This window comes from Camellia sinensis, chromosome 9 (genome assembly GCF_055761805.1).
Source record: "Camellia sinensis isolate YWXY chromosome 9, ASM5576180v1, whole genome shotgun sequence".
In the NCBI taxonomy this organism is placed as follows: Eukaryota; Viridiplantae; Streptophyta; class Magnoliopsida; order Ericales; family Theaceae; genus Camellia; species Camellia sinensis.
Window position 1 is genome coordinate 29,139,685 of NC_138969.1, and position 14,131 is coordinate 29,153,815.

General features: G+C 35.6%; 1 protein-coding gene across 5 annotated transcripts; it reads right to left on the reverse strand.

The window, feature by feature from the left end:
* Window positions 1-573: 573 nt before the first annotated feature.
* CCP1 (P-loop containing nucleoside triphosphate hydrolases superfamily protein) lies at window positions 574-12,908 on the reverse strand. 5 transcript variants are annotated; one of them, XM_082886407.1, is made up of 11 exons: window positions 12,716-12,908; window positions 11,455-11,634; window positions 11,303-11,361; window positions 10,444-10,561; window positions 10,226-10,333; window positions 8,763-8,829; window positions 7,397-7,481; window positions 2,689-2,849; window positions 2,296-2,397; window positions 1,521-1,743; window positions 574-987 (listed from the first exon to the last, which is right to left on the reverse strand). In XM_082886407.1, the coding sequence occupies exons 2-11, from the start codon at window positions 11,472-11,474 to the stop codon at window positions 854-856; spliced, it is 1,077 nt and encodes a 358-aa protein (XP_082742533.1). In that variant the 5' UTR covers window positions 11,475-11,634; window positions 12,716-12,908; the 3' UTR covers window positions 574-853. The 5 variants fall into 5 exon arrangements, with proteins under 5 accessions (XP_082742533.1, XP_082742531.1, XP_082742532.1 ...); XM_082886405.1 differs by having other exon boundaries at window positions 10,444-10,509; window positions 12,716-12,904; XM_082886406.1 differs by having other exon boundaries at window positions 10,444-10,509; window positions 11,455-11,607; window positions 12,716-12,885.
* Between the last annotated feature and the right edge of the window lie 1,223 nt (window positions 12,909-14,131).

Sequence of the window (14,131 nt, forward strand, 5' to 3'; positions counted from 1 at the left end):
CCGAAACAGTTTTTGAGTATGCATTTTTAAATTAAGTTCAGTGATCTGAATCTAGTCAAGTCATTCTATGGATCAATCAGGCATGGTATAGACCCTTGTACCTGTTTGAAGAGTGTTGTGATGCCCATCTCTATTTGGTTTTAAGTTTTCAAAACAGTTCTGAATTGTTTTATAAAATCTATCAGTAAATTTTTAAAGATTGGTTTCACAAAATTTGTATTCTTTTAGATTAAATGAATGTAGAAAGTAAAAAATGAAATTGATTAAAATGTTAAAAAACTCACTAAATATAAAAATACAGATTGTAAATTTAAAAAATTATTTTTGAAAATTTTCCTTCCAACTAGTTTTTTTTTTTTTTTTTTTCTCTCCCTCAATAATTGGGGTAAAGACGGGTGGAGAGGCAGGGAGAGGTTGAATTGGTGAATGATTTAAAAAATATATAAGTAAATAAATTGACTGACTCAAGCTTATTAAGCAACTTTTAAAACCTGCTTCCTAAAAACCAAATAATAGCTAATGAAAAAATGTGAAACACAAAATTTTTGTCAAAACCCCTAACCAGTTCATCAATGTCTGAAGATGTCAATACTTTTCTTATTAACATGGATTGTCCTAAAATTACCAAGGACATTGTTTCTCAATCCAAATGCCTAAAACAAACATTTCACCACAATTTCAAATACAAGAAAGGGGGGGTTGGGTGGGCATTCTAAATTCAGGGAAATCTAGGGATTAACAAATTTGAGAGTTCAAAAAAACATACACCCTTCAACACGCACAGTGCTAAAAACGACGACTAAAGATTGTAAAGAATCTTGACAAACGAAAATTATGTAGCAACTGTGTGCCTTCATTGGACTATTTGACTGCCATAGTCGGAATTAAACTTCTCATAACGGTGAGCGTGGAGATGTGCAGAGGGCCTCGTGTTTTTCAAAGCCATCTCAATGTCTTCATTCCCGATTGGTCCAACCTTGGGCAATTCTGCAACCAGTGATCCAGCACATTCAAATGACTGATTGGGAAAAAATAAATAAATGATGATGAGATGAAATATACTAAATCTTAGCTGCCTGAATGTGCTTCATTTTGAAAGAAAATGAACATAGAAGTACAATAAAGTATTTTCTTAGCATGGAACAAGGTCGATTACTTGAGAATATCCAAGTTGTATCATTTAGAGCATAACTAACCAAATCAATTGCAAGTATTCTTCATATATGCATGAACTCCATTGATTTTATTTTAGCTACAAAATCACTACATATAAATACAAGAAGAAAACATGAGCATAACGCTTCCTTTTTTCTTTTTCTTCTTTTTTTTTTTTTCTTTTTTTTTTTCACTTAAATTTTCTGCAACAACAAAGTAAATTACCTGATTCAGTAACTTTTCAAAATTTTATAACATGATGCGCCTTTTTTTTTCATATAATTTCTTTCTCATCCATCACTTATCAAGAAGAGGCATTTCAAAAATTTATGAATGGTACAAAAGTAAATGATAAAATCACGTACCATCCTCAGGCACCACTTCGTTGTTTTCTTCAAGAACAGCCATTAACCGTCTCAGTGGCTGCATTGCAGCCTCTTTGCATACCAATCGAATGTCTGAACCTGAAAAGCCTTCTGTCTTCTCCACCAATAAATCGTAAGGAAGTTTCTCCTCATCAGTCAGTGATGGCAATAGTTCCTCAAACATAGCTCTTCTTGCTTCTGGTTCCGGAAGAGGTACAAGAATCTTACGTCTTAGTTAAAGAACAGCTCAATATAGAAAACAACCTCAACTCTAGTTGCATGTCATCGACTCATCATACTGAACTTTCAGATATTAATTGTTCAAAGTGAGAAGAGTGAACAATTGGTGTACGCCATATTCTAGTTGTCGTATATTCCACACAATAAGTGAAGCTAGTTACGAAGCTGGCACTATCTAAGACTCCAAAACGATATCCGGGTCTTTGAAAAGTAAAACTGAATAATTTTCTCAACAAATTTGAGAGAGAGATTCTAGGAAAGAGTATCATCGGGCCAATATACTTGATAAATATTTTTTTGCAACAAACTTGTATTCATAGTAGCACAGGCAAACTATCTACCATAACAATTTGATTCTTGACAACAAGAAGAAGAAGAGGAATATTCTATTTGGACACGATTTGGTCATTTTAGGAGGCTCAATTTAGAACACATGAGGAAGTCAATGGTCATTTGATCAAAAATGAACTTTTCAATGTAATCCTTTTTTATTATTATGTGAAAGAAAATGTGAATTAGCCTCTCAAAAGGATACTCGCTTCTCAAGTCGCCGAAGCATGGCTGCATCCAGTTCCCAGGGGAGGTTTGTAGCCGCCAAAACAAAAACAAGTTCGTCTGACCTCGTCAAACCATCCATCTGCAATCTAGTTTGACCCATTAGTTTTTGAGAAAGGTGGAGCTGAAATCATACTTGAAGTCAGATTACAAAGAATGAAATTCCTAAAACATATTTCACTTTTTATAATATTCATGCCACAAGGACTTCAATTTTTTCTGGCAAAAATAGCAAAAGGCATAACCAGAATGACCCTCGGACAGGATTTTGTGACATAAGGTTCTAATCTGATTATTATGACGTTTAAATATTTGGGTTCAACTACACATGAAATTTCAGTATATTGATGCACTTGTTAGTGTCAAACATTACCTGAATTAGTAGTTCAGTTTTCAAACGCCTGCTTGCTTCATGCTCACTGCGTCCTTCACCACGTTGACTAATGATTGCATCAATTTCATCAAGAAATATAGTTGATGGTGCATGATGCCTAGCAAGCTCAAACAAAACTTTCACCAACTTCTCTGAATCACCTGTAATCAAATAAAAACTTAGAAAAATGTCACACGGTGAGATAAAACATGATAGCATGCTTTCCCAGAAAAGGTAAAGTAAGGAGCGTAGCAGTTGAGGTAAAAGTATCTAATTTGCTTCTAGATAATAGAATGAGTGGAGAAGCAATGCTTGTCAAACCATAGGAGAGTTCAAATTTGGAGGAGGATCCTTGATGCCTTGGTGCTTTTTTATTATTGTTATTTCAATTTACTTATATCCGATTAAATTTCTAAAGTCATTCAACCACTACAATTTATCTCTTATTTTCATTGATCATTCAGGAATCGCTTTGGATATACTGATCCTTGTTCAACCTTGGACTCACCAAGATATATTATTTTACAACATCTTGCACTAGGGATTGCATCATCAAAGTCGTAGCAATAATTCTATTTTTCAACCGTCCTGCTCACAGTTGAGATCATTACAACCAACCTAACAACATAACAGGTGTAATGCCTGTGTGGCCGATTGATGTTCATTAAATCCTAGGGGGCCCCTTGTTTGATAACACAATTAAGTAAAAATGAACAAATTCAGTAGTTTTCACCAACCACTTAAATTTGAAAATTTGACTGAAAATGGGTCTTGACTTCAACTCAGAGATTCTTGATTTATCATTGACCGCTGAATACTGTCAGTAGACGATAATTTTTGTTATCATTCTCAACTACTGCATTAATCTTATAATTTTCAAATTTACAAATTCAGTACCTACAAATTTGAGCACTAAATGTTCAGTAACTAAAATATTTCACAACTTATTTTTCAGTTTTATCAAACAGCCTTAATGATTGCTAATAAGTAATAACAATGATAATCATTGTAGTAGCAATGGCAGTGGTGCTGCTGCTATTGTTGCAAGAACAATAGAGTTGTAAGAAGAGATACTTGAGGGCACTAGCTATTGACTACTGGACTTCCCTTCTCATTCATATGGATCATCTTCTTTAAAAATCCATCACAAAACTAGAAGAATAAAATTAATAAAGAAATAAATATGCACATAGATAAATATATATATGTTAAAATCCACCTACTCTCCACCTACTTCACCCACTTAAACCTACTCCACTAAACCTAACCCACTACACCACTACCACCTCACCTACTCCACTAAACCTAACCCACAACACCACTACCACCTCCACTTCACCTACTCCTTACCTACTACACACTCACCCTCTTTTATATATAGGAATCATGAATCATTGTAATAGATATCAATATAAATCAATCAATAATACAATTCTCTATTTCTCTTTATACATTAAATTTCTACATGGTATCAGAGCAAAGTTAAGCACTTAGTATTTTTCGTTTCACCGGCGGGCGGCAACCTCGCATTGGCCGCCCGCCGGACCTCAACCTATTCCGCTTATTTTCTACACATACCTTCCCATCACTGCCTAAATCCTCTCTCTTGAGGCCAATGTGAATTCATCTTCTTCATAATCTGCACTAACTGTGGCATCTTTTCCTGGGGCAAACTCTGCAACCCAACACTCAATCTATGCTTCTCCTCCATGCTCATTTGCCTCTTGTTAGGATCCTTCGCCTTCGGCTTTGGTTTGGGCTTCGCCACAGCCTTGAGCTTCATTGCAGCTTTCAGCTTCACGGCAGCCTTCGGTTTCACAGCAGCTTTTGGCTTCGCAGCTGGCTTGGCCTTTGCCGCTGGCTTGGGCTTCACAGCGGCTTTAGCTTTTTGCGCAGCAGCTTTTGTCTTAGCCGGAGCCTTCTTTTCCTTTTTCGCTTTTACAGCCTTCGGCTTTGCTTCCCTCTGGTGGCTCCCCAGGTTCCACCTGAGCTGCATGATTCATTTATAGCTGCAATTGATAAGGGAAGTATTAGAACAATGCCCAATAGAAGTATGCTAGCTGCTCCTTACCCTACTCCTGGAGCACTATTAATAGGTGATGCTTTCAACATGCATCATCCTTTAACTGGTGGAGGAATGACTGGAGCCCTGTATAAGGTGTTTTGTGCATCTCCTGATCAAGCAAGGAAGGAAATGCGTGAAGCATGTTTTGATTATTTGAGCCTTGGAGGTGTGTGTTCAACAGGACCAGTGGCTTTACTCTCTGGTCTAAATCCTAGCCCATTGAGCTTGATACTCCATTTCTTTGCTATAGCCATATATGGTGTTGGCCGTCTCTTGCTACCATTTCCTTCCCCTAAGCGCCTGTGGATAGCAGCTAGATTATTTTTGGGTGCATCGGCTATCTTTTTTCCCCTCTTTCTCTCACATGGGCTTGTCCCCTCTCTCTCCTCCGTTTGATTTCAAAATCCATTATTTTTATTTATTTTCTCCAAACCACTTTCCTTATTTCCCCCATCTTTCATTTTGATTTTAAATATATTTTTTATTATTTCTTTCTTTATTTTTCTTTCACATTATTTTTTAATCTTTTTCAAATTCCATTCATACCATATAGCTTTGCACACCAAATCATCTTTTATTCATCTCAGGGATCAACCCCGATCACAATTTTAAAAAAAAAAAAAAAAAAAAAAACAACCACAACAACACAAACCACAAGATTTGTTTTCTTTTCTGCAGACGGCCACCCACCGACCTCACTTTTTCGCCTATTCCGCCGGTCTTTTCTTCTTGCCTCCGTCCTGGGCGGTCCTTGACGGTGTTGCCTCCGTGTTTCCCACTCCACTGGGCACGATCACTACTCCCTGCTCCTCCACTGCAGCATATGGCGGCCCTCCAAATCGGAACATCACGGTGGCCTTCCGCTTCAGCTCATTGTTTTCTGCCTTTAGCACACTTATCTCTGCTCGCGCATCCTTATACATGCGTTGGAGCAGAGCCAGCTGGGAGTTTAACTGTTGCACCTCATTTGTCCTGCTCTGCAGCCGGTGCGACAAGTTTGTGACCGCAGTCATGGTTTCCACACATGACTTCAGAGTGTACTGATTGGCCTCAATATCAGTTTGCACCGCCATTTTTTGCTCCACCGACCGCATTGGAAAGTTCAACGGAGCAAACACAGAGGTGTTTGGTTGAGGTTCACTGGCCACCGCACCAGTTCTCTCTCTTGTTGACTCATTGAGGTCGGGAAAGAGAGTGAGCAGCCCACGGGAAGACGAAGCCATTTTCTGGGCAACAGAGTGTTACAACGTATTACAGAGTTTCTCTCTCAGCAAAGGAAGAATTTTTCAGAGGTTTCTCTCAGTTTTTCTGTCTCAGCTTCTGCCTCAGCCTCAGCCTCCGTCTTGGTTAAATAGCCGAGGCAGCCACGCGTATCGCGCGCCACTTGCCGACAGACGACAAAACGGGCGCGCCAGCCAAGGTCATCACGCGCCTCGCCATCATGTCCGGCACACCTTTTGATAAATTAGGCACGCCTTTTGATGGCACGCCTTTTGATAGATTGGGCACACCTTTTGAGGATGCGACTTTTTAAGGGTCCGACAAGACTCTGTAAACTGTCCCGACATTGATTCCGGTTAGCTCCTTCATGGGTCCGACAAGACTCTGTAAACTGTCCCGACATTAATTCCAGTTAGCTCCTTTATGGGTCCGACAAGACTCTGTAAACTGTCCCGACATTGATTCCGGTTAGCTCCTTTATGGGTCCGACAAGACTCTGTAAACTGTCCCGACATTGATTCCGGTTAGTTTCTACAAGGGTCCAGCAAGACTCCGTAAACTGTCACAACAACTGTCACAACAGTGTCTGTTACAACGGTCCGACATGACCCCGTAAACTGTCTTCTACATCGGTCCGACATGACCCCATAAACTGTCTTCTACATCGGTCTGACACGACCACACAGTGTCTGCTACAACGGTCCGACACGACCCCGTAAACTGTCTTCTACATCGGTCCGACATGACCCCATAAACTGTCTTCTACATCGGTCTGACACGACCACACAGTGTCTGCTACAACGGTCCGACATGACCCCATAAACTGTCTTCTACATCGGTCTGACACCGCCATCCAGTGTCCTCTACACCGTTATGACACCACCATACAGTGTCCTCTACATGGTTATGACACCCCCATACAGTGTCCTCTACAACGTTATGACACCACCATCCAGTGTCTTCACCAATGGTCTGACACGACCATACAGTGTCTCTTATCCTCTTTTATTTTTATGTATTTTCTTGTTTTGTTACTCTCTCCAAACTCAAGTTGGTTAGTTCCTATCCCCCTTGAGTTTGCGGGGGGCTGTTAAAATCCACCTACTCTCCACCTACTTCACCCACTTAAACCTACTCCACTAAACCTAACCCACTACACCACTACCACCTCACCTACTCCACTAAACCTAACCCACTACACCACTACCACCTCCACTTCACCTACTCCTTACCTACTACACATTCACCCTCTTCTATATATAGGAATCATGAATCATTGTAATAGATATCAATATAAATCAATCAATAATACAATTCTCTATTTCTCTTTATACATTAAATTTCTACAATATATATAAAGGTTTGGTACCAACTAAATATCAAATTAATCTATTTTAGGAGAAGTGCACAACTATGACATACCACGCCATTTGCTGACAACAGATGATGCCGAAATATTAAAAAAGGTGGTATTGCACTCGGTTGCAACAGCCTTTGCAAGCATAGTCTGCAACATAAAACAGAGTAATTTGTTATTCTTAATAATAAATACCAGAGAAAAGTGAGAAGCTTTATAGTAACAGAGGAAACTTATGAAGGCAAACTAATGCAATATGTCATCGCAGTTGCCACCTCAAAAGATCTTTCCTTTTCTTTTTTTCTTTTTTTCCAGAAATCACGACCCACATAATAGTAGATAACATTTATGTACAGAGAACAGATACTAAAGTCACATATTTAAGTTGGTATGGTCAAGCAACAAGCTTCCAGTTCCATGGAAGTTACCCTGAGACACCCATATTAGGAGACACATCCTTACCTTCTGTAGAAGGATTGATAAGTTAGAAGACCAGATATATATACAAAAAAAAGATGGTAGAACAGTCAAATAACGCTACACGGGGCATTAATATGAAACTGGCCCTAAGCTACCTATGAGTGGGTTTTGGCCATGGAAAGTTGCTAAGGATTTTAAGGATGAAAGATCGTTCTAGGTTTTCTAGATGTAAACAATTTGTTTCGGCTTTATTTTAAAATACTTGTAGGTTGCAGGATTGTTGGACTAAGCTGCACATGTTCTCTGAACAACTATTTTATGGTATTATGGTATGTATTTAATGGTGAAAGGGTAGGGGAAGGGTTAGGGATGGTTTGGGCTTGATCAGCTGTGGTTTTGGGGATAAAGGAACTCTGTTTGGGTTGTGAACAGTAAAGTTCTTGCTTGTGCACAGGAGAAAAGGAAGAAAAATAAGAGAGATAAAAAGAAAGGTTAAGCAAAATCTCAAAAAGACAATAACAAACTCTCCAAAATTCAACTCTATATAAAACTACTACATAGATATCTATTGGCAATTGTAGTAATCCTATTTTTTTAAAATAAGTTATCGTAGTAATCCTCTATAATCTATTCTTATAGGGACTTTAACTAACAAATAAGAAACCAGTAAATCTTTGCTGATTAAGATTTTCTAGGCCAACTAAAACTATGATAGCTGGTTATATATCACCAGAATATTTCACAAGAACTCTTCACCTCCTATGTGTAGTGGAAAGTGCATGCTCGGCCAAGCCAAGGGATGCTGGAGCAGGACATGCTCTAGTGCCTTGGCTTAGGGCAAGAGCATGTGCGCTTGCCTCGGTCATCATAGCTCAATCCCAGAGTGTGGAGACTCATAACTGGTCCATGTGTCACCTCACAAGACTGACACATGGTACCATGCTCTTCGGCGATGCCATGTAGCAGATTTGAATGTATGTACACAAAGCAAGAAAGACCAAGATTACATACCTTTCCTGTTCCTGGAGGGCCGAAAAGTAAGATACCTTTCCATGGTGATAGAAGACCAGTGAAGTACCTAGAGAAAAGAGAGAGATGAGCTTGACCAATAAAAGGAATACTCAAAGTTGTATCCTTTAGCAAGTCATATACTATTACTTAGCTTCTTCAAAACCAAGAAGACATGTAAGAAATTCCATGAAACATTATCTGCATATGGCGGCAAATATCAACAAAAAAAGAAAAAAGAAAAGAAAAAAAAAAAAAAAACAAACTAGAGAACAAGTAAGCATGCTCAGAGTTCAAGATAAATTTCTGAAATGGTTCAAGGATTTGATATCCAGATTAGCAGTAACAACCATGTTTAAATTACAACTAAGAGAATTAATACAATAGCACACTAACGAATGATTCCTAGAGAATACTATTTTGTTGTTCAATTACAAGGATCAGTGCAGTTAAAGCTGAGAATACCCACAAGGCACTAAGAACCCGTGTCACCAAAGTGCTCATCCAATTGAAGAATGCATTGATTTTAAAATAATTTATAAATTAAGGGTATTTAAATCTCATAATATACAAATAAGAAATACACAAAAAAACAACTATGATCCTTTCTTTCACACAAAACAACAACAACAACAAACTATACAAAAGATTATTAAAGCATGTGACTAGAATAACTAATAATTAACTTCGCTTAATGCTTCTTCAAAACCAAGAAGACATGTAAGAAATTCCATGAAACATTATCTGCATATGGCAGCAAATATCAACAAAAAAAAAAAAAGAAAAGAAAAGAAAAAAAACAAAAACAAACTAGAGAACAAGTAAGCATGCTCAGAGTTCAAGATAAATTTCTGAAATGGTTCAAGGATTTGATATCCAGATTAGCAGTAACAACCATGTTTAAATTACAACTAAGAGAATTAACACAATAGCACACTAACGAATGATTCCTAGAGAATACTATTTTGTTGTTCAATTACAAGGACCAGTGCAGTTAAAGCTGAGAATACCCACAAGGCACTAAGAACCCGTGTCACCAAAGTGCTCATCCAATTGAAGAATGCATTGATTTTAAAATAATTCATAAATTAAGGGTATTTAAATCTCATAATATACAAATAAGAAATACACAAAAAACAACTATGATCCTTTCTTTCACACAAAACAACAACAACAACAAACTATACAAAAGATTATTAAAGCATGTGACTAGAATAACTAATAATTAACTTCGCTTAATGCCTATGATCTCCTTTGTGATTAAGCATGTCTATGTGCCCAGTTATGAAAAGAAGATTAGGTTTGTCATAAATCAACTTAATCTGTGAGGAAGGGACCTCACAGCTTTTTCACCAAAATCTCAGGAAAACTAAAGAAGCCATCCTAGAAAAAGTATATAAGTTTTGAAATAATAGTATTTATTTCAACTAAGAAATAACACATCATGAATTGTTCATTAACAATACTTGGGATATTTTATTGGCATGACAACTGCTTCTTTAAGTAGCCGTTTGGCATTCTCTAACCCTTTTATGCTTTCCCACTTCACATCTGGACTTCCACGTATGATATCCCTGCATAGGAAACAAAACACAACATAAATATTTACAACTTCCAGAATTTTCTTAATAATATAATGCGGATGGCCCAGTCCCAGGTGTAGTCTTTTGTGTTAGCAAATTACCTAATTAAACTCTCTGCTAAGGTACGCGTTTCTGCCGATTCAAAAGCAGGAAGTAGAGATCTTTGCCTGAAAAGTGAACATCCATTGTCAGCAGGTCCCCATAGAGGAAGACAATACCCTGCAGTTAATCACAAATCACAACTTGAAGGAATGAACATTTCATAAGCTCTGCAGTTATTTTTTATATAGATGCTACTGTTGTGTTTGCTGCTTTGTCATACTACATGCACCATCACTACTGTATGTGTTTTTTCTTTCCCTTGCCACCTAGAAGCAAAATCACTAAGATATTTAACACAAAGTATTACTTGACACCTAAACTTTAGTTGATAAAAGAATTAACATTTCAACTTCTACATGAATCAATTAAAAATGCTAATGAATTCTCCCAAAAAGATTCTAGTACGTATACTCCTCATCACTTAGCGAGAAATCTGGTTCACCATCCACGATGCACACATACAGCAAAAATGTTGTGAACCGGTAAGTTAACAATAGTGCCAATATTTCATACTACCATGAACTACCAAATTTATCCAATCTAATCACCGTAGATGAATCCCTTTCAATTAAAGAGTCCCTAAAATTATTCTTCATGCCTCCTTGGAATATTAAAGAGCAAATAAGAGAGCATAAACCTTCATTTAAAGAAAAAAATTATTTATTTGTTTTTAAATTTGAATGTAATCATGTCAATAGATCAAGAAAATACTTATCAAACAATATAACTTTTAACCGTAAAATGCATCATCTTTTATACTGCAGGAAAGAGATCCATGAATCATCTCAAACATATCCATCCACCAGGAACACTTGCAGAAGAACCACACAAAAAACCAGCTAATTTAAGGAACCATACGGCTTTTCATCAAATCCAGTAGTTGAAACCCCATTGGAGTGTGCCGACCTCTGTTGACCCTGAGATCAAACAGTAGAAAGTACATCAATTCATGTTCTAAGCATTAAATAAGCATGTTAGTAGCACCAATCAACTAGTCATATATGCTCTACCTGACTCTGATACTGTTCATAAATGGCCAACTCAGATGTGTTCTTCACATGCCCACTCCCATTTGATGTTACAGATGTTACACCGGAAGAGTTCCCATTACTATGGCCATTTGCTACCTCATCTTTTGTGTCAGTTGCTTGCTTTTTCCCAAACTTCACATCATAAAACATCTTAAATTCCTAAATATAGACAAAAATAATGTATATAAATGCATAACTCTTTATTCAATTTTAATCGTTCCATCAAGATTCACAATAATAAGATCGCAATGAGCATGAATTAGGTTCTGACTCGTAAATTTTTTTCAAGAAAAAGAAGGAAAATAAAATTTGAATACTAATGCACTTGTGATTTCGGAAAAAAGTTGAGAATGCACATTAACATTGCCAATAGGTTGTAATAAGCGAAGTTGTATTTTCTTGAAAAATCTAAGATTCAAAACTTGAATTTCCCTTTTCATCACTCTTTAATTTATTCAATTTTAATCCTTCCATCAAAATTCACGATAATAAAATCTTCGCAACAAACATGAATTAGTTTTCAACTCATAAAATTTTTGAAAGAAAACAAGGAAAATAAAATTTGAACACTAATGCACTTGCAATTTCAGAAAAATAGAGAACTCAAACCAACATAGCCAAAAAAAGTAGTATTAAGCAAAGTTGTGTGTTCTTGAAAAATCTAAGATTCAAAATTTGAATTTCTCTCTCCATCACTCTTGATTCAATTTTAATCCCTCCACCAAAATTCACAGTAACAAGATCTTTGCAATAAACATGAATTAAAAAAAAAATTTCAAAAAAAAAGGAAAATAAAATCTGAACACTAATGCAGTTGTGATTTCCAGAAAAAGTTGAGAACGCACATTAACATAGCCAAAAAGTTGTACTGAAGTTGTGTGTTCAATCTAAGATTCAAAACTTGAATTTTTCTTCTCATCACTCTTAATTCAATTTTAATCGTTCTATGAGGATTCAAAGTAATAAGACCGCAATAAGCATTCACTACCGATTTTCCGGAAAGTGGAGAACTCATATCAACATAGCCAAAAAAAAATTGTGCACAGCGATGTTGTATAGATTCGAAACTTGAATTTCACATCACATCTCAGATTTTTTCATCGACCAGAGCATAAATAAAAACTAGAGAGATGATCGAAACTGGAATCTACAAAAATAAGTTGGACGATTTTTTTCGTTTCTTTTCGCACATTTTCTTAGCTACCAAACAGATTAAACGCAAAATGTTGAGAATTGGTACCTGGAAGGACCAGCGAGTGAGTGAAGGTTCGTCCGCCATTTCTGATACAGATTGGAGAGAAAAGAAGTAGGAAAGAATGATCTGTAACTATTTCTTTCTCTCTCTCTCACTCTGTTTCTCTCTCCACATGCTCTATGTTTATATCTGAGTAATGCTGGAGACAAAAAGTTACATTGGAATTTTTACCAAATAACTTTTATATGAATGTCAAAGACAACTAATTTTAGAATTTTAAAAAAATTATTAATGATATGACACTTAATAAAAAAAAATATGACATCAAGGTCAAAACATTAAATTATTTATGATGAGACCTACTGTCACATCATTAATAGTAGCACTAATTAGTACTCTCATCCATTTTTCATAAATTTTTTAATAAAATTTTTAATAGAACTGCATTTCTCTTAATATATTTCACTGGTTTTTGTTGAGCTGTGTGGAACACGACAATTATTGAAAATTGAAGCAACTTCAGATTTTTAATTGAGCCCATTTAACGTTAGGTTTCTTTTGGCTATGTTAGGTTATTATTTTAGTAGGTTATTTTAATTTTTGATTATTTTAGTAAGTTGAAATTTTTATATTTAAAAAAATAATTAGATTTTTTTATATTTAGATGTGATATTTGTGAGAGAAAAAAATAAAATAATTATAAGTTTGATATAACATTTATTTTATTAACTATTTTAACTTATTTTCTCTTTTTGTGAATTTTAACCTAATTAAGTTAAAATTTCACTTCCTAAACAGTCCCTACATATTAAAAAAATAAAATAAAATCAGCTTATGACAAAAATTTCTTAATTTTTGCAAAAAACTTCTTTTAAATTTAAATTAATGAAAATAGTTATAAAATAAGAACTAGATTTTTTTTTTAGTGATTTTTTTATTTTTTATAATGTAAAAAATATATATATTGTGTAGGGAATAATTTTTTTAGTTGAATGAATAATTGTTAGAAAATCGTGACTAATGTGTACGGTTTGACTATTTATGAATGAGATTAGAGTTTTTGCTTTTGAACTTTTTTTTTTTTTTTTTTTGCTGAGTTCAAATAAAAAATATCTCCTTTTTTTTATTTTTTATTTTTTATTTTTTATAGTAACGTTAGAAATCTATATTTTAAACTCACAATTCACTTATAATGATGTGGTAAGGAAGATAGGTCTTATATCAAAAAAAATTATTGGGTGCTCTTGGAGCGCCACGTGTTCATGCTCTTTATTAATCATCATACACTACCTCTCGTATTTCCCAATTGCCTAATACAAAATCATAAATTTTACCTTCTCTACTAATCACAACATCCCTGGAGCACTCCCGGAGCACCCGATAATTACTTATTATGTGTAACTAATTAAAAATTGACACTTATCATATTATCTCAGTAGAGTTTTTTTTTTTTTTCTTTTT